The sequence below is a fragment of the Pezoporus wallicus genome, unplaced genomic scaffold, assembly GCF_028554395.1.
Source record: "Pezoporus wallicus isolate ANWC-B61680 ecotype Strahan unplaced genomic scaffold, APGP_CSIRO_Pwel_v1 contig_7892, whole genome shotgun sequence".
Lineage (NCBI taxonomy): Eukaryota > Metazoa > Chordata > Aves > Psittaciformes > Psittacidae > Pezoporus > Pezoporus wallicus.
In genome coordinates, this window is record NW_026641897.1 from 1,053,198 (window position 1) to 1,078,922 (window position 25,725).

The 25,725-nt window shown below is 40.0% G+C and overlaps 2 protein-coding genes across 3 annotated transcripts in view; one reads left to right on the forward strand and one right to left on the reverse strand.

Annotated features, from left to right (window-relative positions):
• Positions 1–22,747, forward strand: part of TM9SF3 (transmembrane 9 superfamily member 3) — a 59,980-nt gene extending 37,233 nt beyond the window's left edge. For both annotated transcript variants that reach the window (XM_057425734.1, XM_057425733.1), the window contains exons 10-15: positions 12,184–12,323; positions 13,911–13,979; positions 14,071–14,217; positions 14,657–14,740; positions 14,845–14,921; positions 19,478–22,747. In XM_057425734.1, the coding sequence (XP_057281717.1) occupies positions 12,184–12,323; positions 13,911–13,979; positions 14,071–14,217; positions 14,657–14,740; positions 14,845–14,921; positions 19,478–19,545 (585 nt within the window). In that variant the 3' untranslated portion in view covers positions 19,546–22,747. The remainder of the gene's footprint in view (positions 1–12,183; positions 12,324–13,910; positions 13,980–14,070; positions 14,218–14,656; positions 14,741–14,844; positions 14,922–19,477) is intronic.
• The window catches only part of LOC130608085 (cytochrome P450 2C8-like), a 219,385-nt gene that overhangs the window by 80,628 nt on the left and 113,032 nt on the right, over positions 1–25,725 (reverse strand). The gene's annotated exons all lie outside the window — the stretch shown is intronic.

Below are 25,725 nucleotides of genomic sequence, written 5' to 3' on the forward strand. Positions count from 1 at the left end.
GGTTATAAGCTAAAAGGATTCCAACTGAAAGCGACTTCTGAAACATTGCAGTCAAGCAGAAAAAATAAAAAAGACTAGGCAACAGTGTGAGATTAGATGTCCTGAGGAGATCTGGCTTTTCAAAAGTGAATCAGTTTTCACTTTGTGAAGTTGTATTTAGTATCTGGTTACGGTCTTGTGTCTGTGTATTAACCATGTCACTTGAAAAACGATGCTGGTTGGATTACTTTTTCATTTAATCAGGATGACTTTTCTTGTTCCTTGTGGCTTTTGTGAGGATTTTGTTTGTCATGACCCTTTCAAGCAACCTCAGATAACCCTATGAATCATAGAATTGTAGAATGGTTTGGGTTAGAAGGAACCTTTAAACTTATCTAGTTCTAACTTCCTGCCATAGGCAGAGACACCTTCTGCTACACCAGGTTGCTCACTTTGTCCCCTGTCCCTGCTCTCCCTTTAACCCTGACCAATAAGCTCTCAGTCAGCTTCTCATCTGTCCCCAGGCAGAGGTCATAGAATCATAGAATCGTTAGGGTTGGAAAGGACCTTAAGATCATCTAGTTCCAACCCCCCTGCCGTGGGCAGGGACACCTTATGCTAAATCATATCACCCAAGGCCTCGTCCAACCTGGTCTTGAACACTGCCAGGGATGGAGCATTCACAACCTCCCTGGGCAACCTATTCCAGTGCCTCACCACCCTAACAGGAAAGAATTTCCTTCCTATATCCAACCTAAACTTCCCCTGTTTAAGTTTTAACCCGTTACCCCTTGTCCTGTCACTACAGTCTCTAATGAAGAGTCCCTCCCCAGCATCCCTATAGGCCCCCTTCAGATACTGGAAGGCTGCTATGAGGTCTCCACGCAGCCTTCTCTTCTCCAGGCTGAACAGCCCCAACTTCCTCAGCCTGTCTTCATACAGGAGGTGCTCCAGTCCCCTGATCATCCTCGTGGCCCTCCTCTGGACTTGTTCCAACAGTTCCATGTCCTTTTTATGTTGAGGACACCAGAACTGCACACAATACTCCAAGTGAGGTCTCACAAGAGCAGAGTAGAGGGGAAGGATCACCTCCTTTGACCTGCTGGTCATGCTGCTTTTGATGCAGCCCAGGACACAGTTGGCTTTCTGGGCTGCGAGCTCACACTGCTGGCTCATGTTCATTTTCTCATCAACCACCACCCCCAAGTCCTTCTCCACAGGGCTGCTCTGAATCTCTTCTCTGCCCAACCTGTAGCTGTGCCTGGGATTGCTCCGACCCAGGTGTAGGACCTTGCACTTGGCATGGTTAAACTTCATGAGGTTGGCATCAGGCCACCTCACAAGTGTGTCGAGGTCCCTCTGGATGGCATTCCTTCCCTCCAGCGTATCAACCGAACCACACAGCTTGGTGTCATCAGCAGATTTGCTGAGGGCGCACTCAATCCCACTGTCCACGTCACTGACAAAAGTGTTGAACAAGACCGGTCCCAACACCGATCCCTGAGGGACCCCACTCGTTAATGGTCTCCAGCCAGACATTGAGCCATTGACCACAACTCTTTATGTGTGGCCATCCAGCCAGTTCTTTATCCACCGAGTGGTCCATCCATCAAATTGATGTCTCTCCAATTTAGAGACAAGGATGTTGTGTGGGACAGTGTCGAATGCTTTGCAGAAGTCCAGGTAGATGACGTCAACTGCTCTACCCCTGTCCATCAGTTCCATAGCCCCATCATAGAAGGCCACCAAATTGGTCATGCAGGATTTCCCCTTAGTGAAGCCATGCTGGCTGTCACCAAGCACCTTGTTGATTTTCATGTGCCTTAGCATGCCTTCCAGGAGAATCTGCTCCAAGATTTTGCCAGGCACAGAGGTGAGACTGACTGGTCTGTAATTCCCTGGGTCATCCATTTTCCCCTTCTTGAAAATGGGGGTTATATTTCCCTTTTTCCAGTCGTCGGGAGCTTTACCTGACTGCCATGATTTCTCAAATACGATGGGCAGTGGCTTCGCAACTTCATTCACCAGCTCCTTCAGGACCCACGGATGGATTTCATCGGGACCCAAGGACTTGTGCATGTTCAGATTTTTAAGATGGTCTCGAACCAGATCCTCTCCTACAGTGGCGCAAGGTCTTCATTCTCACAGTCCCTGCATCTGCCTTCCAATACTTGGGTGGTTTGGTCAGAGCCTTTGCCAGTGAAGACCAAGGCAAAGAAGTCATTTAGAACCTCAGCCTTCTCCAAATCCCGTGTAGCCAGTTCTCCCAAGAGCTTCCTGAGGGGGCCTACGTTCCACTTACTCTAAGCCTCTTTTTTTCAATTGAGTTTTCCTCAGGAGCTCCTTATCCATCCAAGGAGGTCTCCTGGCCCTCCTGCTGCACTTCCTTCTAGTTGGGATGCAACACTCCTGAGCTTGTAGCAGGTGATCCTTGAATATCAACCTACAGTCTTGGGCCCCCCTGCCCTCTAGGGTTGTATCCCATGGAACCTTCCAAAGCAGGTTCCTGGAGCGGCCAAAGTCTGCTCTTTTGAAGTCCACGGCAGTGAGCTTGCTGCATGCTCTTCTCACTCTCCTGAGGATCTCAAATTCGAGCATCTCATGATTGCTGCATCCAAGGCTGCCCTGGAGCATCACATTTCCAATGAGCCCTTCCCTGTTGGTGAGCACGAGGTCAAGCACGGCACCTCTCCTTGTCGGCTCCTCTATTACATGCAGAAGGAAGTTGTCTTCTACACAATCGAGGAACCTCCTGGATTGCTTGTGCCGGGCTGTACCGTCCTTCCAACAGATGTCAGGGTGGTTGAAGTCACCCATGAGAACAAGGGCCTGCGAGCGTGAGGCTTTTCCTATCTGTCCATAGAGTGCTTCATCCGTAGGTTCTCCTTGATCAGGCAGTCTGTAACAGATCCCCAGAGTAATGTCTCCCATAGCTATATTCCCTTTAACCCTGACCCACAAACTCTCTGTGGACTGCTCACCTGTCCCCAGACAGAGTTCCATACTCTCCAGCCTATCCCTAACATAAAGGGCAACTCCCCCTCCCCGCCTGCCAGTTCTGTCTTTTCTAAAGAGCCTGTAACCTTCCATTCCAACACTCCAGTCATAGGAGCCATCCCACCATGTTTCTGTGATGCCTGTTATATCATACCCCCGTAGACGTGCACACATATCTAATTCCTCTTGTTTGTTCCCCATGCTATGGGCATTTGTATAGAGGCATCTGAGCCAAGCTCCAACTGAAGCTGGCTCATTGGCTGGAGCAGCTGGGATATCTCTCCATTGCTCCAAGCATTTATTATAGGTTCTGGCAACTGACTGTGTGTGTTGGAATGGAATGATGCTCCCCTCCCCCAATACATCTAGTTAAAGCCTCCTTGACCAGTCTGGCAAGCCTCCTGCCAAAACTGCTCTTTCCCTTCTTCATCAGAGCAGCTCCACCAGCCCCCACTAGACCCGGCCTCCAAGCTTGGGTCCTGTGTTCAGGACACCCAAATCCCTGACTATGACACCACCCTTTTAACCAGTTATTAACCTGGCTAATCCTCCTAGCTTTTTTAAGGTCCTCCCCTGTACCCTGGAGAATTGATGAAAAGACCACCTGAGCTCCAGAGCCCCTAACCACCTCTTCCAGGGCTCTGTAGTCCTTCTTTATGTTCCCCAGGCTACTACTGTCTATATCCCTAGCACCCACATGTATCACTAGGAGTGGGTAATAGTCCGTGAGACTTACTAGAGCAGGCAGCCTCTCTGCCACATCCCTGATCCGTGCCCCCGGTAGGCAACACACCTCCCTTGAGACGGGGTCTGGCCGGCAGACAAGTGCTTCTGTCCCTTTCAGTGCAGAGTCCCCTACTACTATGACCCGCTGTTTTTTCCTAGCAGCACCAGTAGAGATCTTCTTTAGCAGTGCATCAGCCGGCTGTTTCTGGCTCGAGTGCGCTTCCTCATTAGCCCCCTGCAGGACAGCAGAGCGGTTCTGCGTGGGGATAGGGGATTTAGGGGGAAGCCCCTTGCTTTTGGTTGTCCTTTTCCTTCTTCTTTTTTGTTGTTTTTTTTTTTGTCACTAATTCCCAGCTTCCCAGGTTAATGGCCTCCTTCTTTCCTTCATGAGGTAGAGGTGAAGCTCGAGGCCCCTGCACAGTTTAGGCCAGGAGCAAGCATTCCTGCTTACTCACAGCTTCCCTGACATCTCAGTCTGTTAACAGCATCCCACACTCCAGAGGGCAATGCACTCCAGCTGATCATTGGCATACAGTGCTCTCCAGCCAGACATTGACCAGACAATGTAATCACTTGGTGCTTTGGCAGAATTTCTGTTTGAGCTTGCAAGAGGTAGTAGTTGAGGGCAGATTTTTTTTCCGAAATATGCGGCATAAAATTGTTTTTTCTTATTCTGTGCAATAGCACTGTGAACTTACAAAATATTTTAATATAGGAAGGCTTGTTTTCAATTTCTGGAGCAGGACTTGGGATTAACATTTTTTTTTATATTTTATACCTTCTATCTTTGCATATCAGTATTTGTGATATGTTAAATTATTCAGTCTGTTCAGAAATGTTTGAGTAGCCTTGGATTTCTTTTTAGTTTAAATACACCACAAAATGAAGCTTAGTGTTACAAGTTCTGTCTTACATATTGTATTATTTGGGATATGATCAAATTCAGTGTGTGACTGAAAATACTTCTTAAGAACACATTGTTAATGAATGAATGTGGTAGAAATCATAAAGGGTAATAAAAAGAGACAATTGTCAGTTTCAGGCAAAGGTTTTCAACAGTTTTTTACTGATGGAGGAGTCATTAATTTAATTATACATTGCTGCTTCTAATCACCTCCTTATTAGTAGCATTTGCAATGCATGCCTAGATACCAACTTTTTACATTGAATTCATTGTTATAAACCCACTAAATATAATGTCAGGCTAAATATGACTATAAAACTGTTCACTTAATTTTTTCTGTTTTTCTTCAAGAAATTAGACTAAATTTCTATTTTTGGATATGTATCAAATATATTAGTTGTTGCCCCAAAGGAATATTGTATTGGTTTTTCTTTCCTAAGCTGGCGGTCATATACAGTACTGTCATAAAAGTTTACAACATTGATCTTCGATATGCTCAAAGAGGCTCTGTTTTACTGCTGAGCAAGCATTTATGATATCACATTTCTCACTTGTATTCCCATTTGGAGGTCAGGAATGCTGAGGGAAGGGAATTCTACCTGTGCTGAAGTTTGTCTTGTAAATCTCTTCAACTGATTTGTATTTTAAGATCATGGAAACATGTATATGCCAGAAGCAAATGGAAATATAAATCTTCTGGGGTCACTTAATCAGGATGTTAGGACTCTTTATACACAGTGATTTTAATGATCTCAAGGTTTTATGAAAGTGTTTGAATCATTATGACTGTGGCAATAAAACTTCACTGGAGTTAACAGACTTCTAGTAGGAGCAGGTTATGAATCGTAAAGTTCATCAGCGTAAGCAATGCTCTGATGACTTCAAATCAGCTAATGAAGCTGGTTTGTAGAAGGAAATGAAAATTGTTTGAAATTACCGTGTTCTGCCTTGGGTTTAAGTCCCCAGGAAGCCCTCTGGCTTTATGGATAAGGAACCTTTGTGTCTTTCTGCCTTTGTTTTCAAGGTAGAGAAGCTTCCAGAATTCTCTAGTGCAAACTTGCTGCTGCAGCTTTCTTGGGAGAATAAAACCTTGGCCATCTCAATGTACTAGAACACAAAAATTACTTCCTTTACCCTGTCATGTCTTGAAGCCACCCTCCTTGATTTAAATTGCTGGCAAGAATTGCTACCCTTTCTTGACTACTGTAAATCTTGAAAAAACAGAAACAGAGTTGCTGAAAAAAGTCTCTGAGCTAAAAGGTTGCTAAGAGACTCTGCTTCAATATGATATCCTGTGCTTTGCCATTTTGCATTGCCATCCTCTGTGAACCTCTTGGTAGTCTCTTTTCTCTGACTTAATTCCTCCCTGCAGACAGATTTTTCAATAGAATGTAGGCAAGGGCAGCCAATAGTGTCAAAGCCAAGATATCCAAGCTAACAGTTGCTGCATCTTTGATCCACCTGTCTGCTCTTTTACACTTTGCCTTGAAATGCTCAGATAGATTGGGCTCTTCAGGATCCTCATACACCTCATTGTCATTGCAGTCTGCTTTTCTGGTTTGAACTTCAAGGGGATCCCAGACATCAGGAATGAGTTATACGAGGTGAATGGAGCTTTGAAGATGTGATAGGGACTGGGAAGATCCAAAGCTTGTTTCTGAAATAGTTCTTTGGTCTTGGGACTCTGCTTTTAGCCCTGTTAGATATACTGTGCAAGCACTCTTACCTGCACTGTGACAGACATGGTGTAGTGAAATACACCATGAGCCTGAACAAAGACTTAACCTCTTCCCTGGGATATCTTTCAGCTGCTTTTCCCTTCAAAATGCAGTAAAGAATGCAGATTTTATTCAAATATGAGAGCTTTTTAAAACTTAACAATTTAAAACTTTCAATTCCTTAAGCATATGAAAGAGAGATAGAAGTCTGGGTTTTGCTCTCTCATCTCTTCACCTTTATAGAAATGCAGTGGGTGCTGTTCAATTCTCTGTTCTTTTGGAGCCCAAATTTGATTTTTGGGGTTGTTGGTTTGTTGGGGTTTTTTTACTATATCCTGTTACTAGTGAACACAGATGAGTTGTGAAGGTGTTGTACACCTTGACTTACCTTCTGTTGCTGTTTGTGAGTCTTTTCAGTGTATTTCGCAATCACCTTTCTGTTTTGTTGTGTTTAAATTATATGCAAAAAATAGAGCATGGAACAAGTAAAAAGAATTTTAGATAATGGCAAGTGAAGTGACCTCTTCATATATGTTTGAGGAGTGTGGTGGTAGTTCTATGCAGAAATAGTAAGTAATGCAGAATTGCTACAGACTACAGCATGATTGAATTTGAAGGGAGCATCTTAAATCTGACATCTCGTAAGTTGTGACTGCTTTACGTTGTTCTGCATGTGATACATAATTTAAAGATTTCCTTTAAGGCTGCTATGACTAGTGTAATATTCTGACTGCAGCATCCATGCGTATTGTATTAAGATGTACCATTTTTGTTGTGTTTGAGCAGTAGGTTCCTGGGTGGCTAACGTTTCCAGTATGCATTTTAAATTATTTAATCAAATAGGGTTATTTATGCACACTGATTTTTCTCTTGGGATTGAGAACCTAGTGTCTGCATCTTTTATACCTTGTTTAAACTGGAAGAAAGTGTTTCCTCCAAGAGATGGCTTAATCCAGTCTGCAGCCATCCCTGACAGCTCTAACTTGATATGACTACTGGCTGACACTGCAAAAGGAGGACCTGATAGCACCAATGATTTTCATGCCTTGAGCCAGATAAGGAAATACATCTGGCTAAAAACAGAAAAAAAATTAGTTATATACATTTAGCAGAGTAAATCCTCAGATTGCCTGAAAATGACTCTGGAAACCTTGGCTGAAAGCCTCATTTTTGCTGAAAATAGATACAGCATAATGCTTCTGCCTAATTTTTCAACAGTTCAGTTTATTACCCAAAGCAGCATCCTAGATTAACAACTTAGTTGTAATAAAATTAATAACACTTTATTTTGAAGCCTTTATTCTTTTATTGTTCTGTATAATGTTTGGCCAGATGATGTGCAGAAAACTGTTTCATTATACAGATTCAGTAACCTCTATATGGGGGAGAGTCACGTGACTGAGAGTGCGGTTTTGGTAGCTGATGGGAAAGATCAAGCTGCTGCTTTGACAGTTAATTTTTATTGCTTTTCTCCCTTGTGCATTAAGCAGTCAAGGCACCATAACCTGCCAGTAGCTGTTTAATATTAGATATGCTCATAAAAATTTTAATTATCACCTTTGAATGAAGTTTAATCTACAGTTGTCAGAAAATATGAAACACATGGCACTAGAACATAAATTATATCCCTCTTGACAATGTTTCCTTTCTAATAAGGAAAACTGAATTCTGCACGTTCAGTCAAGGGCAGTAGAATATTCTTTCCCCATTAAAACAAAACAAAAAGGGGTTAGAAAGAATGTAAGCTTGGTGAGGCTGACAGTCTCTTCTTCTGTGGCAACTAAAACCTGCAAACTAAATCAGATGCTTGTGTATAAATAAGATATTTTGTACAACAAAAACACAGCAGTCAAAAGGGGTATGTTTTAATAAACTGCTTAGTTGAAAAGCTCATGTAATTTGGCTTCAGCAACATGGATTATGGAGAACGTGCTTGTTTGCTTGATGGAAAACCAGGTTTGTAGATCTAGTAGATTTGCCTGTTTGCATAATCTGTGTTTTCTGAAATAGCTAAAACTGTTCTCTGAATTTCTCTTGGCTGGTGTTACATTACTTCTCTTATAAGGCTCACAAAGGGCTAACTTTTTTACCTCTGCCAGTCATGCAACAGCATTGGGGTTTGAGCTTTTTGGTATGTTACTAGTGACCTCTGCAGGGAGATGCTTCTGCTGGAGGGAAGAGCATGTGGAGATGGTGAATGGAGACCAGTAAGTGCCTGAGCTGCTGTCACCATTGTAATCTGATTATCCAGAACTTTTGAGGCAGAAGTCTCAACTTCATCTCTTTTTTTTTTTTTTTTTTTTTTTTTTTTCTGTAAAGACACTTGTGTACCACAGTGCCCTGTGTTCACTTCAGTTTGGATTTAAACTCTCTCGGGTTTAGACATTGCCCACCCTGCATCTTCAACTGCCCTTGCTATGTGTGGCAACAGGCACTACCTGTTCAGCTTGGGGAGGGAGGCAGTGTCTTCACCTCAGAGTTGAAATTAAGAGGAACATGCCTTTTAAAAAGGCAGAAGCTAGAAAAGCTAGCTGTCCCCAGTCTCTCACAATCAGAGAAGACTAATGCTGCCAAGAATGAAGAAAGTAAATACTCAGCAAGCATCAGTCTGTGCAGGTAGACTACACTGTCGTCAGAGTTGGAAGCAAGAAAGAAGGTGCTGCTGAGATCAGCAGAGTGTGTGTTGATTCTAACCAGTACTGACTGTGTTGGTCAACCTACTAAGACCAGCATGTTGCCCCCACCAGGGTGGGGTTATCTCAGAAGACAGAATGTTCACATCTTTATCAACTTGATCAGGTAGAAGTGGAAGGCATTCCTGAGACTGCACTGTGGTCCATCCTTGCTTGCCTAGTTGGGCCTCCTTCGCACTGCGAAAGTATCAAATTTTTAGACTCCTGAATGGCTCCAGAGAAAAAAAACCCAAACAACAAAAAAAAGGAATTGTAGTTCAACTCCAGCTATCCTCAGGACATAGCATTGAGACAGGCAGTGCACTGTTTAACAAAACATAGTCTTTACCTGTTGCTACTTACTGGATTTCACTGAAGACGCTAGCTGTTCTGTCTCAAATCAGTCCCTTTTTCAGCCAAATGACTAGTAGAATAGAGTATGTTACACTATTATCAGTCATGCTTTTGGTGATCTGATAATGAAAGTGCAAGCACTTAGATTTTCTGACAGATGCCAGTTATAAGTGTGCTTTTGAGGCAGGTTGGCAGTTCTTACGAAGCCATTATTCCAGGAACCTTGGTCTGTCTCAGCCTGTTTTATGAAAATAAACTATTTTAGAATTCAGAGTTGATGCTGAGTCAGTTTCTTGGACAGCACAGCAGCCAAGCTGTGCTGGAACAAGTTGGGCCTTCTACTTGCCCACCTGATTTGAAGCTGTTCAGCTCTGCAGTGGGTGTCACTAGAATGAGATACTACTGACTCCCTTTCATCTAGGGTTTTCCAGTAACTGTAGTAACTAGGCCTGTAAAATCAGTAACTAGGCCTAGATATTTCCTTCCGTGGTTCCTTGTCCAAGATTATATTCTTTCCATGTGGATTCCTTATGGTAGATGTGTTTTGCAAGATGAACATTTACAAGCTACCAAGTTTTGTTTCAGGTCAGTTTGGAACCCAAGGCTGTTCCTGGACAGTTTCTTTCTGCACTGAAGCATTGGATTCACTTTCTACCACTACTCCCAATTAGGGGTAATTTCTGAGATTAAGAAATTCAGCTATAGTGATTTTGATAACTGTGCTATAGACATTTGTAGCTGGATGAGAAGTGCAGGACCCTTTCACACTGCCTGTGTTGAGCTTTCTGCCTCAGCCAGGTTTAAAACCTGCCAGATGGGATGCCATGGAGCACCGTGGACAGGGCCACCTGAAACACCTGAAGGTCCTTGCTGGGCCAGAAGCAGAACGAGTTCATCCTGCAGCTGGAAGTAGTTTCAGTATGGTCAGCTTGAAATTTATTTGGATCCTGGATTCTCTGATGTCTCTCCTACCCAGTGCACCTCAAACATGCTGGGACTTCTGGTCAGGATTTTGGTAAATGTAGCACTCAAGATGATGGTTCTTGATTTTTTTATATATTTTTTTTTTTCCCAATGCTTTTTTGACATTTTTCTCTGAAAACTCTTATCTGCTCATCTGTTAGACTGGGTAGTTTTAAAGTGCGGAACCTTCATCCATTAAGTGAGTTAGCTGAATACTTCTGTAATTTATTTTAGGCAACCTAAGACTATGCTTGCTTACTGGTGTTTTTTCAAGTAATGGAAGAAGATAAATAAGAGATAACAAATATGTATTAATTGTTTAAAATCTGCTTTATTATTGGCAAGTATAAATACTACTTAGCTCTTCCGTCTTTATCACTGAAGCTTCATATTATAGTGGCTAACGATGTAATTCTTTAATAAACTCTCCTCAAAAAATATACAGAACAGTCTGGACAGTGCTTCTGCTTGTTGACCACTTGTTTGGTATACCCCTTCTATGAATCATGAAGGCTTGCTCCATCCATCCACAGGCAACATTTCCCATTTGCATCTGGCCTAGCCTAGTAATGCTATACAAGTCAATAACAGAGGGATAACCCACAGACTTCTGTCAGATGTGGCCTGGTGTGATTGATGTAATGCTTTGTATTGAGCTAATGTAGTTCTGGCTTTTCAGTTACTTGGTGTAGAATTCTACAGATACAACATATGTGAACAGCCTTTATTTATCCTGGAGTAACTGCTTTGTAAACAAGTCAGTGTCTGGATCTTAGACTTGGTTCTCTATCCATTGTTTTGAATTAATCTGCTGCCATGGACTTTGTGTCCTGATGGCGTGATTTGCTCAGGAGGCAGCAGGGTGTACACAGCACCTCAGGCAACAGTCCTTTTAAAAGGCAGTATTTTCATATGTTTGCAAAAAGAAGGACACGGGGTCAATATTCAGAACTGTAGTTATTACATCACAGGTAACTCTTCTGTCTTTAATTATCAATATCAAAATCTTAACAAACTGTCTAATGTGAATGCATCTTGGAATGAAATGCTACAAATAGAGAACATCTTGCTAAACACTTTGAATTTCCCCATTTTGGAAGGAAAAAAATACGCTTTTAAGGAATAACAGAAGTAGAGCTACATACATATATGGGGGGAAAAAAAGGTGATTCATAGTGAAATTTTAAGGAGGCTGTTCCATTGGAAAGAGCTAGAACATTGGCTTGACTTTGCTGCATTGTGTGTAAATCTAACCTCTATATGTAGTAGGACCATTGCACTTCTAAATTGTGTATGTGTGCATACAAATGGTCATTTGTATCTTTGGCTGTCTGTGTTCTGAATTTTACCCAGTTGGTGGATGGTGGAGAAAACTGAACCCTAAATTTTGGTTGGTAGCATTCTGACGTGGCTTTGCAGTTCATGTTTGGGTTTCTTTTTTAGATTGGATTAAAATTTTGCACCCAGCAGTTTTAATTCTGTGCAAGTGCCTAACCGCTAGATGTTAACTCCCAGGGATAGCTTACTCTGCAAAAGACAAGCTGACAAAATTTTCTGTGATGAAGTACCGTGAAGATTTCCATTTCTTTCCTGTGCAGAAAATCTGAATCTCTAATGGTTCTGTTCTCTCAACTGAGGCAAGAAAATACACTTAGTAATAATTATTAAGAAGTTTCTTAGGAAAATGAATACTTCTGTTTGATAAAATAGATGTATGTTGACTAATGCTTCGTAACCACGAGTATGATTCTACAGCAATAACTACCAAGGGCTAATATATAAAGAGTGGGCTAGTTGTCTTTTGTCATCTTACACCTGTTGGGCTTTTATTTATTTATTTAATTATTTATTATTTTATTTTTGCTTGCAGGTGGCAGTGTGCTGTATTTGTTTCTTTGTCATTCTTCCATTGAATCTCGTTGGTACGATTCTTGGCCGAAATCTGTCAGGACAGCCTAATTTTCCATGTCGTGTCAATGCAGTGCCTCGTCCTATACCAGAGAAAAAATGGTAAAGAGAAGCATGAATGTTAAGAAGTATTCAATTCAGTATGTCTAAAATGACTTTTCAGGTGTGATCCTTAAATAAAAAAGTTATCACAGAAAAAATTTAAATTGAGCTGTGCCTAGAAGAACAGCTCTACTGACACTTTTTTAATATGATTTTTCTGTTGAATTAAAGCACGATAGTTAAAATTTGTAGCAAATTTTACAGTCCTGGATCACTGATTCACATTTGGCTGCATATGCTCTTTAGTCTCTTATGTAAAAAAGATGGTCCCAACCCAGTTCTTATATGGGTATCTTGAAACTAAACCTTCTTCTTTTAGTTAATGCCTCTTACAAATTCAGGATAGAGCGTGCCTTGAAGGCAGAACTGTTCTGGTTAATGGTCTTCATGTACAAGCTGAGACATCTTTGCAGGCTGATGGTGGGGAGAAGCTTGCAATGCTGTTTTCCCAGTTCTGCACTTCTGTTAATGTTACAGAGCCTAAAATATTCCAGGTATACCATTTGAATTGTGAATCAACCTTTATTTTTTAAGTGAATGTAAAGGGATGTCTAATCTCAAAAAGCAGACGGGGCTTTGGAAAGTCGTGAATGCAGTCACCTTTTCCTATTGATTTAATTCCAAGATGGAAGCAGCAAGCTATGGAAATGAAAATATCCTCAGAGGATTTTTTAATAGATTTTTCTACTTTCCCGATTGAGAGAATTGGAACAGACAAAGTGAATTGGGCACTGAAACATGTATGCCTGTGATTATCCAGAAAGTGCAGCGCACATAGTCTCTTGTTAGTGGTGGGTTATGCAGCTCAGGTATTAGAACCTGATTTATACTGTGACCTGTATCTTTGAAATCTGATGGATTTTTCTGGGTCAGCATGTCAGATAAAAAGAAATAAGATACTTCTCTTGAAGGTAATGAAATTGCACACCGTCAGCTTAGACAAGTATCCCTATAAATAATAAAAGAAGCTGCAAATTAAATCACTGGTTACTAGCTAGATTTGGCATCACTGCAAGTACTGTGCAGAGGTCACCTTTAGTAAGTGACAGTATCATCTACAGGTAGCGGAGTATTCATTTTTGGCCACAGCTCATGACTCCATGACTCAGCATAGCATTAAAAATAAACACTGGTTCTTAGTTACATAACCATTACCCTGCAAAATTTTTTCTATGCTTTTTTGCTGTATTTGTAGCCATCAACAGCGCTGAGTTTTCTCTAACTTTATTCAAGGCCAATGGATGTTATGGGACTTGATTGCTTAGACCCTTCTGGGCCAAGGAAGATTCTTTCTGTAGCCTTTAGGGCTGGTTAGATATCTAACTTCCTGCCTGTAGGTGATACAGGCTTGAGTCTTATGTTTTGTTTCAGCTTTCCCCAAGAATAACTTCTCCTTCTATCCACACACATGACATCTTTGGGGGAGTCTTCTTTCTAATATGCTGGTATGAAAGAGAAATGTTCATGTTTAGCATGCCTTTTAAATAATTCTCTGTGCTATAGTAGTAGTAATCTGTTCATATATCTTAATATATTTATAAACAAAAGGTTAAAAATTGCCCCTAAACTAATCTTAATACCTTCCAGGTTCATGGAACCAGCTGTTATTGTTTGCCTAGGTGGAATCCTTCCTTTCGGATCAATTTTTATTGAAATGTGAGTCTGTCAGCTATTTATTGATTTGATTACAAATTAAAATCAGTTAAGTTCAATTACATTATTATTGCATATTTTGTTTACTCTCCAGGTATTTCATTTTTACTTCATTCTGGGCTTATAAGATCTACTATGTTTATGGCTTTATGATGTTGGTTCTGGTTATCCTCTGCATTGTGACAGTATGTGTGACTATCGTTTGTACGTATTTCCTGCTAAATGCAGAGGATTACAGGTGGTAAGTATTGCATTATTTGCATAGTTAACCACATTATGGGAGTTCTATAGAACAATAATGTTTCTTCAGTCTAGGTAGGTCTTATCAAAGTGTCCCATGTCCAGATTTTAGCTGTAGGGAATAAAAACAGTTCTTGGATTCTTTCTGTACAGGAGCTTTCTATGTGTATGTGCATCTGTGAGCTCATGTATGTTTGTATAAAAAAATGGTAATGTGAAGGCACACAGGAACATGAATGAAGAAGGATCATCGCTTGGTGTCAGTGGTAGCTGTTGCAGTAGAGCCTTTTGTCACTTACAGCAGACAACATGTAGATTTTTTTAAGTAAGTCTGTAGAACCAGTGCACTTTTTTTTTCAGACTAAGGTTTTAGTGCTTTGTGCATTTTCTTGGAAAGCCTTTTGGTTAGATCTATGATGGACATGTGTGTTTACTTTCAGGCAGTGGACAAGCTTTCTATCCGCGGCATCAACTGCGATATATGTTTACATGTACTCCTTTTACTACTACTTTTTCAAGACAAAGTAAGTGGTAGTTTTCTTGCTTGAATATCAGATCACTGCATTGTCAAATAAGTTTATTGATAAAAAATGGAGAAAATACATAAATTCTTATCTGTCTTTTTCAGGATGTATGGCTTGTTTCAAACATCATTTTACTTTGGTTATATGGCAGTATTTAGCACAGCTTTGGGAATCATGTGTGGTAAGTTTTAAATATATTGGCAGTTTTCTATTGGAATTTTCCAGACTGTTATGTTTCTGATTTTAGCTATGTGATTTTGGTGGTGGAGTGTGTATGTCTGCAAGATCTGATCAAAAAAGCTTACAATTTTGAAACAGAAACTTTGAGTTCTGTGCTTATACTTCATCCTTAACTAATATAGGAGATCTCTGTGGATTGTGCCTTCTGATAGGAAGATAGTTTATGTACTGTGCAGAGAATTTCACCTTCAGCGCAAGCTTGAAAGACTCAATCTTGGGCAAGAAATTCTGCAAAACAAATTCCAAATCAAGTTTAGTCCATGCTAGAATTTCATTGTGCAGTTTTTACTGTTGCCCCAAGAAAAGGAGCTAGATACAACCATTGAGGCACCAATGATATAACAGTGCTCATGACACTACTGTCTGTACCTTGTGGCATGTATATGTGAGGGTGACCAGTACAAAAAGGAATGAAGTTTCAGGTTAACATTTGAGAAGGAAGTATTGGGATATTTGTGGGTGAGGAGAGTTCAGAGTGCTCCTATGTGCAGCTGGGTTTCATTGCTTTTTAAGATTTTGTTTGACAGATGTTTAGAGAAAACCATAGTTTTTGGCGTGGAGGTCATGTAATAAAGTTGGATATACTTGTTCACCTGTTAGCTTTATTTTTATCCTTTGCTTCCTGACTTTCTGAAAAGTGCTACTTAGTTCTTTTACACTTTGCATGATGTTACTTGCTTTTTAAGTGTGATCCTTATTTAATACTTCTCAGCAGTGAATGAATAGTCTTATAGACACTGGTGGAAGGCTTTCTTTGCATTAGATATTTGAAACATATAAAATCTTACAGGAACTTAATTTTGGTAAAGTATACATTTCTTGATATCCCAGGAAGGTGGGTAATTTCATGGTGCTTTATAAAAAGGGGAGGGAAATAATCTCTTAGCTGCTGAGTACCTGTTCCCCTTTTCTCTCATACAATATAATCTTGCTTCATCAGGTTCTTGGCACATTACAACACTTCCCTACTGTTCTGGTAGTCTTGCAGCCATTTTTTTTTTTTTTTTTTTTCTTTAATAGGCTTACACTTTTCAGCTCTAATCTTTTCTTTTTAAAGTGCTCAGGCTGGTATTGATTAAAATGTCTATGATGCCGAAGCCAAGCTTGCCCACTAGTTTCTGTAATTAAAATGGTTTTTAAAACATGGAAGATTCTCAAATGCTTTCTTGTCATGGTAGAACACTACTTGATGGAATATTAGAGTAAAATCCAAATTTATTCAGAATCAGAAAATACTTTAACACATTAAACTTCATTTCCACAGCTCTATTGAGATTTCTTTTTGTCTTTTTAAGTGTGTTGGAAGGGAAGCTGTGAGATTCCTTTTTAGTGAGAGCTCGCATTTACAGCCTGTGGAGGGAATAAAAAAAAAATCCCCTGTCAAAAAGCATTTGTCTAGGGAACTTGCTGCCATTGAGGTCTAACAAAGACATTTGTGTTAAAGAATTGTGCAGTATGTGTGTTACTGACTGTATGTCTCCTGTGAAATGTGTGTAGAGCTATGCTTTGGAGGCTCCCACAAATGGGTGTGTTCAGGAGCACACAGCTGAATATGAGACAAACTAGTTAGGGTCCAAAGCAACCACAGGGAAACTCTCTGTGTGCTTGAATCATCCAACTCGGGTTTTAGTTCCTCTGACAATGCCTAGTGAACTCAAATCCCACATGTAGTGGGGTGCTTTGATCCACAAAGTCTGCTGCCCTCTGTAGAGCATCTCAGTGCCGAGACTGGACAGTAGGGAGCCCATGAGAACTTCCAAACCTTTTGAGCTCCTTGTGTTTCCCTCTTAGTGAGAGAAAAGAATAAAACTTACTCCTCAACTCAGTGGATGACTTAGGAGCTAGGTAGTATACAGAACAGCCTCTTGTAATACCACACTTCAGTGTTCAGATAAATACTGTAAGTATGATTGAAGGGCTTTTTTAAAAAAAATCTGTGCTTACCATCACATTACCACTGTAGGAAGTGGTAATTGGCTTGAAGTAATAGGTAAGAATTAATCTTTTTCTGTTCTATGGTTTCTCTTCCTCACTATTTTGATTTTTCTGATTTATTTCTTTTTAAAAACCTTGTTCTGCTGAAATGCACTTGCAGTCTGTTTCTGCTAAACCTATATAGGCCACAACCAAGTCGGAAATATAATCTGATAAGGTGTTTAATAAATAAATAATTCCCTTTACTATGGACTTTTTATGTAAATGAACCAGCTACCCTGCATTTATTTCAGGAGGATATTCTCTTGTAGTCATTGTCTAGGGTTTCCCCCTCCCTGTCCCATGTTTTATTCAATGCCTATAAAGTAGCCTTGAGGCTTAACCCCTGCCTTGGATATTGGCCATTAGTGGTCTTCATCGATAAGGCTTCTATGGTTCAGAATAGGTTTTGATTTGTTTATGGGGTTGAGAGCCTGTGGTCTCATGTGACTGCTACTCTCTGCTCCTCCCCCTCACTTCCATCTCATGCACACATTCACTAGATCGCAAATGAAACACAATTAATGCTTTGTTCTCCCAAATCTCTGTGGTATCTGGCATCACATCACTAGAGAAACCCTTGGAGAACAAGTTCTGGAATGTATCTGAGTTTAGCAACTAAAATGGGCATTAAATCTGTTGGTAGCGCCTGCTTTAACAGGCAAAACATGACAAGTCTTAAAACTGGGGTTTAGTGACATTATTTTGTCCATTTACTGCATAAGACAAAAGATGAGTTTGTTGACAGACTGTAGAAGAATCTGCATGTGCTGCTGTATAACTCTAAGCTCGTGTCACCAAGCCCATGCTGGGTCTGTCTGAATGTCTGTCTGTCTGTCTCCAGGAGAGACAGGTCTTCATAGGATCATTCCCTCTGATGTGTCCTCAGCACACTTCATGCTTGGAAGCAGGAACCTGATCTTGTGTGTGCTGTATTTGTCTTAATTGAACTCTACTTTGTCCAAGTTAGTAATACAAATCCCTGATTTGCTGGCCATGATATTTATACAGCTTGAAATGCTGTATAGCCCAAAGACTGACTCCACAAGCTTTTTCCCACTGCAGTAGCATTGGAGTAATGCATTGGGTTTGCCTTGTGCAGATTTCCTGATAAGATATAAATGTTGGCTTTTGGGGGTGTAAAAACCAAAATTTTACAAGTGTTTCATGGCTGACCTCAAGAATTATCCAATTAGTCTGCAGTATATAAGTAACTCTCCAGATTCTGAGAAACTCTTGTGTTCAGCACTGCTTGGCTGCAGGTCTGTGCAGCCTTTAATTTCTGATGGCAAAAGAAACTTTGTATTTTTATTGGGAAATGAAGTTGTGGCAGAAAACTAAGTGTTGGTTAGGATTTTGTATTTAACACATCTTGGGTAAGTTTGGTGCATCCCACATCACTGAAAAATGTTGTTTCGTGCTTTGTTCTGGGCTTTTCTGTATTGCTTCAGGGAAGCAAAAATATAAAAATCTTTTCTGTTTAGCATCTGTTCTTTACTGAGCATCCAGACAGTTGAGAAGTTCTCTTCTCTGTAGCAAGGTACAGGCCCTGACTTCTCTATCCTTTTCTTCCCATGTTTTATGATGCGTTATTCTAGCAGTCTGAAAGCAGTTATGTCTAATTCTTCCATAATTTTCAACTTCACTTCTAACCTGAGAATTAGCCAAACTGACTTCCACAAGGCTGATTTTACTCCCATTTTGCTTGAAAGAGATGAAGCTATTACCTGCAGATATTGTAAAACAACAGTATTTACTGAGCCTGGCAAATCTGAGGTTCTGGGTTTGACCAGCTAGGTTGCTGAATCTCTTTCCGAGAAGAGGTCTTGGTCCACTGCATTTTTTCATTTCTAGCTGTCACAAGTCTTGCAGTATTTTGGGTTTAGTATAAACTGTTGCCCCTATCAAAACCCAGTGACCTGTTCTTTTATAACTGCTGTGACAGTGCATACTCTGCTCATGATTCTTACTAATTTGAAAACCACAGGTTGCAATTTCCTTTAACTACTTACTGCTACTAGTTTAATCTCTGTACAGACCTCCTTGGAGTTTAAGACTCCTGGGATGGGGATCTATTATTATTTGTGCCTTGTGGGAACGAAAAACCCATCTGCCAATAAAACACTCATCCAGAAGGCATGTAACTTATAATAAAAACCCGCCTCCCATCCACCTTCCCTGCAGAGTGGGTGATTGTATGTTTTTTAGCCTCTGTTCAGAAAAAGGGACCCAGTTATTGGCAGCAGTAGGGGGGCTGCTATATTTATCAAGGCCAAGTGAGCATGGCCTCTTGGTAAGATGGCTTAATGGTTGTAGATTGCTAGAATAGGGAAGTTCTTGCCAGATGTTCACCGGAAACATGGATAATTAGAGTTTAAAAACAAGTATTGCAGGTAAATAATTTTCTGCATGCAGAATGCGTGCTTTAGGCGACTTTCTATTTAAGTGTGTGTGTTTTATATTCCTGGCCTATTTTGATGATCAGCTTTCTAACATACTCAACGTTTTTGGTTTATTTTGCAGGAGCTATTGGTTACATGGGAACAAGTGCCTTTGTTCGTAAAATCTACACTAATGTGAAAATTGACTAAGGAAATAAGAAAATTGAACTATGGATCACCTCCTGTTTTCATGGGGATGAACTTGCACAAGAAAAAGAGCAAGAAGAAATTTGGGTTTTAACACTGGGCACTATATGGGTCTCCATTTTGTGGATGGCTTAAAGTAACATCTATTTCATTGATCCTAGGTTCTTACTGACTGCTTTCTCCAACTGTTCACAGCAAATGCTTGGATTATATGCAGTAGGCATTACTACAGTACGTGGCTAATCTTCCCAAAAACAAAAAACAAAACAAAAAACCTAGCTCATTAAAAATGAATAGACTAGCTCTCTTCAGTGAAGAGGACAAACGGTTTATTTAAAGCATTTGTTCCATTCAGTAAAAAGAGGGAAACTTGGCTGCTAAAACTAAAAGATTAGTAGTCTTCCTGGTACTTAACATTTCTAAATTATGTAAAAATGCCGTTCCAGAAAGATTACTCTTCTGATTTTTACTGCCATTGCCAGGATAGGAGGTATGTTTTATATATTGACTCCAGGTGCTTTTTGGTTTATTTGCGGTATCAACTATACCCTACACTCATTTGTTTAAAAAATAATTTAAAACTATATAAAAACCCCATATGCATGTAATATATCAGCTGTTGTTCTAGTTGGACCAACTTCAATTTATTTATCTTTAAAGTAATATCCAGCTACATCTTAAATCCATCCAAAGAAAATACAGTTTGAAGACGGGACGTGTTCTCTGCAATGCAATTTACTGTACAGTTAGAAAGCAAAATGTTCAATGAAGAGGATTGTTTTATAATAAAGAATTTGAGGTCTAGATTAAAACAAAACCAACATTTTAATGAAATGTCAAAAGTGATTCTCCTTTTTTTCCAAGTTAGTCTTGCCTTTTTTTTTTTTTGTTTGAATGATTTTCCTTTAGACATTATACAAGGGGTAATAAGTGTATATAACATTAAATAATGTAACTTAGGTGTAGATCCCAAATGTATTTGGATGTACAGATTTACTACAGAGTACTTTTCTGATGATTCGGTGTAAAAATGTGTGAATTTGGGTGGCTTTTTACATCTTGCCTGCCATTGCATGAAAAGTTGGGGTTTCTTCACAATGTGTGTATGTCATGCTTTTCTGTTCTATTTCCTTTCTCAAGCTCTTACAGGAATTAAATTTGTAATTTAGAACATTTTAATTTTTGTTAATCATATCTGGACACTTGTGTAACATCAAAAGCACAGTCGCTTTAGAGTGTTCAGAGAACTAAAATAAACTTTTCAGACAAAAATTTTCCGATTGTGAAAATAGATGAGTTTGCAATTGAAAATGTTTGTAAAGGTGATACTGCTGACCACCAGTTTCTTTATACAACATTAGTGTGGATTTCAAATATCAAAACCCCATGCTTTGAATTCAGAATGTGCTTACACAACTGTATTGTACAGTAGAGCTCCAAAGTGGATGACCAGCCCCAAAAGATTCTTCTTGGCTAAACTGTTTGTGGACAAATCTGTTTTGTGATCCAGCTAGTGTACTGAGAAAAATAGGGGTAAGCGTGGGCTAATAAATGGGCAAATAAAGGTTAAGTCTTTCTAAGATGACTGTTAATTATGCACTGTGTTTAGCTAGAAATATTCTGAATGTGTTTGTGACAGATTTGAGAGCCAGTTGGGTTGATTGATATATATATATATATATGTATATATTTTTTTTCTATTTTTTTTTCAGGCATCTGCCATGTAGGGATGTTTTCATCAGTGAGGCTTTTCTGAAATAAGAGCACCTGCCGTGGAGAAGGCAACTTCCTGAATTTAAAAAATGAGCAAAGTGTTTGTATTGATCAGCACTGTATTGTCTCTCTTTAAAAGTACCAATAATGCAGTAGCTACACTGAGAAACACCCGTGCTTGGCAGAGTTGGGTTGGAGGGTGAGGAAGCTGAACTGATAGGTAATAGTGAGAAGCAATTCATCCTCCTATATATAGCTTGTGAAAAGTATTTGAACTTTCAGCTCTGATTTCCCTTGACAATTTTAGCCAATCTGTCAGAAAATAATTAAGTTTTGCTTCAAGTGAATGGTTGATGTCTGTAGCTGAACAGTGCCATTTAACAGAAGGTAATGTTTTTTTAAGTACAGAATGATTTTAAGATGAGCCCATAAACTCGGTCAACAGTTAGTTTTTCTTTGTTCCAAAACATGGAAAACTTAAAGCAAAGAATGGGTTTTGTACTAGTTCTTGTTAGTGCATAGAGCTGTGGGAAGCCCTCTTTTCATCCATGTTCTTCTAAATCTGAAGTGAGAAGCCATTATCTCCACACAATAAATACATTAAGTACTCCACCGAGATACAAGTTTTTTTAAAGCGAGTATTTTGATAATGGGTCTGTTTCTCTATTTAGAGCACTGCTGTGTGATTAGTCTATCAGAAATGTCACTAAACCGTTTGTGAATTTCATTTAATCACTTTTTAATGCCACAGAATGGTGGGCTGCCTACTTGCTTTCTCTGTCGTCTGGCATTATTAGCTTTTGCATATCCAGATAGGATTGTATAGCTTTTAAAGTGACTTTGAAAAGATACTCACTGCACAGGCATTGCTTTTGTTTCTGCAAGCACGTTCTTCTGGAGAGGTACTGTGTTGAAATAATTGGCATTTTTATACTTCCACTCTAGGATGCAAGTTGGGGGTTTGCTTTGTTTTCCTCTTTTCTTCTGGTTTCTTAAGGAGTGCAAAACGTGACCAGTTTTGAGCAGCTTGGCTTTATGGTTGCTGTTTGGGGCAAGGTTATTTATTTGCCCCCCCCTTCCCTCCCCACTGGGGATATAGATTGAACCATCTTGCTTAATAGAATTTGGAAGCTCTCTGCTTAGATGATGTAGTCCTTCCTCTTTTATGGAAGAAATAAAGATCTTACAGCCAACACTCCTTTTTCCATGGTTCTTTCTTAGGAGTTTCTGGTTCTTAAATTCACACTTTTTGGTAACTCATCAATTGGCTGCCAGTGCTTCTCTTCCCACTTGTGCTACAGAGGTCAGAGAATTGGGTAAATAGTTGTGTACCAATAGCCAATCTTGATCAAATGCTTTAGATAAATACAGTTGTGTTTTCAATTGAGGCAGAGTGCATATAGAAATCACTTCTGGGACTTCATGTATGAAAAGTGGTGAATACTGGATTGGAGATAATGGAGACTGCAAATAAACATTACATTATGCTCTCTTTTTGATGTCCGAATGTTTCAAGCAACAGTGTCTATTAATTCCTTTCCAGAATTACATTCCAAACTATGTAAAGGACACACAATTAAATTGCTTTCTGTATGATAGTCTAGGTGTGTTTCTTTAACAAGTTTCAGGTTTAAAAAAAAAAACAACAAAAAGCTCATACTTTGAACACTTTCATGGCTAAAACGGGGGAAAATTGATAGCACATTATTACCACTGTCATTACTGCAGGGGTAACAAAAATGAGAAAGTTACATTTTGCTCTGGCTTTCAGCATCACCACCATCTAGCCAGATTTGCCCAATGAAGTCTATGTACAGAGCTACGCTGAAGACAGGGAAAATGTCTAATGGTGAGTGCATCAGCAATTTCTGCATTGGAACATGTCCAAAAAGTATAAGCTCAGGAAAAAAGTAGGTCTTTTCTCCAGTCTGTAGACAAGTAAACTGTGTAGTTGGAGATAGAGTGGAGGGGTCCTCTTGAATTAATTTGTAACTGAGCAGCTTGTGGTTCATTTTAAGGGTCATTTGGACTAGGTTGGAGAAGGATTCCATATTTGTATCCCTTGGATCTTTTCTAGCTAGATGTACTTACAGTAGTGGCAGCCTTGCAATGGCTATTAGCACTGCTGCTGTCTAAGCTGAGTATTTTGTGCCAGGATTAGCACTGAAGTCAGGAAAGCCCCTGCTGTTGCTGGACTTCAGTTGGAATAAAGCCGCGCTTCAGAATTTTGAAGCAGCACAATTATGTCTTGCGTTTTTCAGGAGCCTTTTTTAACCAAAAAAAAAAAAAAAAAGATGCCCTGTGTTTTCCAAAGCCTTGCAAAGGAACATTTGCTTTTTGCTAAATAGCTTCAGTGAGAAAACTCTCTTTTTTTACGAAGGAGATTATCTGCATATGCGTCCTACAAGTTGTTCCTCACATCTCACAGTTTTATCCAGGAGGTGCTTTTTTCAGTTATGGGAAGGAGCTGTTGCAGTATTTGCTTTTATAACTAGTTCTGTGGTTCTGAATTTTTTATTCCATTTTTGGGTTATGGCATGCGGGGGAGGTGGGGAGGGAAACGGGAGAACCCATGAATCTGGAAGGGTTTATGCGGTTCCAGTAAATTCAAGCAGTTCTTGAAGGGCAGAAATTAAATTTGGAAAAGGATAAGAAAAAGTTGTTTTATCTGCAGGACAAACCTATTTCAGAGGCAGAGCTCTAAAGGCAAAGTTGCTGTTACGTTGTGATTGGCCCCAGCCTCATACCAGTTGTGGTCTTTTTTTCACCCATGTATTTGCCATGGTGCAAGGCGTTTGCAATTGACCAAGGGCTCATCTGTCATGAGCAAGGGAGATTGTTAGTTGCTATTAGCACTTCTGGCTTGTTGATAGGTTAATTTTCTTGCCAGCTTCAAGTAATGCAATGCAGAACAATATGTCAAGTCTTTCTGGAGGTTCTACTGTGCTGAGGCTTCATTTGTTAGGAAAACCGAACCCATAGGAACTTTCCTTACATTCTAGATGGAAAATCTCCTTCAAAACCTTGAGCTTGAAGCATTTCAAAGAATAACTATGCAAGTTCATACTTATCCTTCAGCTGGCATCGCCTGATTACAGCATTCCAGAAAATGCATGCATTTTCAGGCTTAGGAGTTTATGTGCAATAAACAAAATGCATAATTTCATGGAACTGTTACTTTAGGGTTTTCTGATGCTGAGACATGCTTACCCATACGATGCAGCAGTTACCTTGATAGATTCCAGTTCACCAAAGCACAGACCTGAAGTTTCGAGGCTGCTGAGGCACTGGCACAGGTTGCCCAGAGAAGCTGGGGCTGCCCCTCTCAGGCAGTGTTCAAGGCCAGGCTGGATGGGGCTTGGAGCAGCCTGGTCTGGTGGAACGTGTCCATGCCCCTGGCAGGGGGCTGGAACTGAATGATCTTCAAGGTTCCTTTCAACCCAAACCATTCTATCATTCCGTAGTAACTAACTTGCTCTGAGAAGCTTCCAAAGGTAGCTGAAAACATCATGCCACACTGGATTAAAGGAAGGCTTTGTGCCTACTCATTCTCAAATCTCAAAGGTTTGTCTCTGGAATTTTGGTGTTATGTGATATACTGAAGCAGTGGACAAGGCATGGTGCTTTTCTGGGCTGCTGGCAGTGTACTGGACCCTTTGAGTTCATTTTACGCTATTTTTTTCATTCTGAATCATCAGTCTTGGTTTAGCCATATCGCTTTATTCGACTGAGAAAAATATTATTAACCTAGCATGGGGCTTTTCTAGCTTTGCTACAGAGGAGTAGCTACAGGAATGGGATGGAAATTTCCTCCTCATTTCTCTTCTAAATGTCTGGCCAGAAGCTGGCAGGTGAATTGGGTGAACTACCTACTGTTTGTTTTAAAAGGAGATCTGTCAGACACCCATTTACCTGCAAGAACTGGGGAGTTTTATAATAAATTGTTGCAGAGATGCAATGGGTTACTCCAAGTTCTATGTTTGGACTCTGCAGAATAGTTTTTAATAATCTGAATTGCTTAGTTGAAGCTGAAAGTTGATTTTTGTTGAGATCTTTTCCTCTGTTTATCTCTTCCAGAAACTGATCAAACACCCACCTTTGTCTGAATCTGAAATGTACAACTTCTTTTTTTTTTTATGATATGTATAGTGAAATAAGTAACGAAGAAGGAAATGTCTGACTGGTTTTAGCTATCTAAAGGATGACAAGTAAGAATGACAAACCTTTTTAAAGTATTGTTTGCCTGACAAGAGGAAATGCCTGCATGTTCCGTGCTGTAGCCAGGTGTGTGGTTTGGATGAAGATGTTACTACGGAAAAATGTAAGTACAGAAATCCTGTGCAGGAACAGCAGTTTCCTGTGGTTGGGAAACTGCTCTAAGGCAATTTTCCATGAAGCAGCATCTCTGCTTTTTTGAGAGGTTCATTAAATTCTACCCGCTGTTGGGATACAGCCTAAACTCAGGTAGCT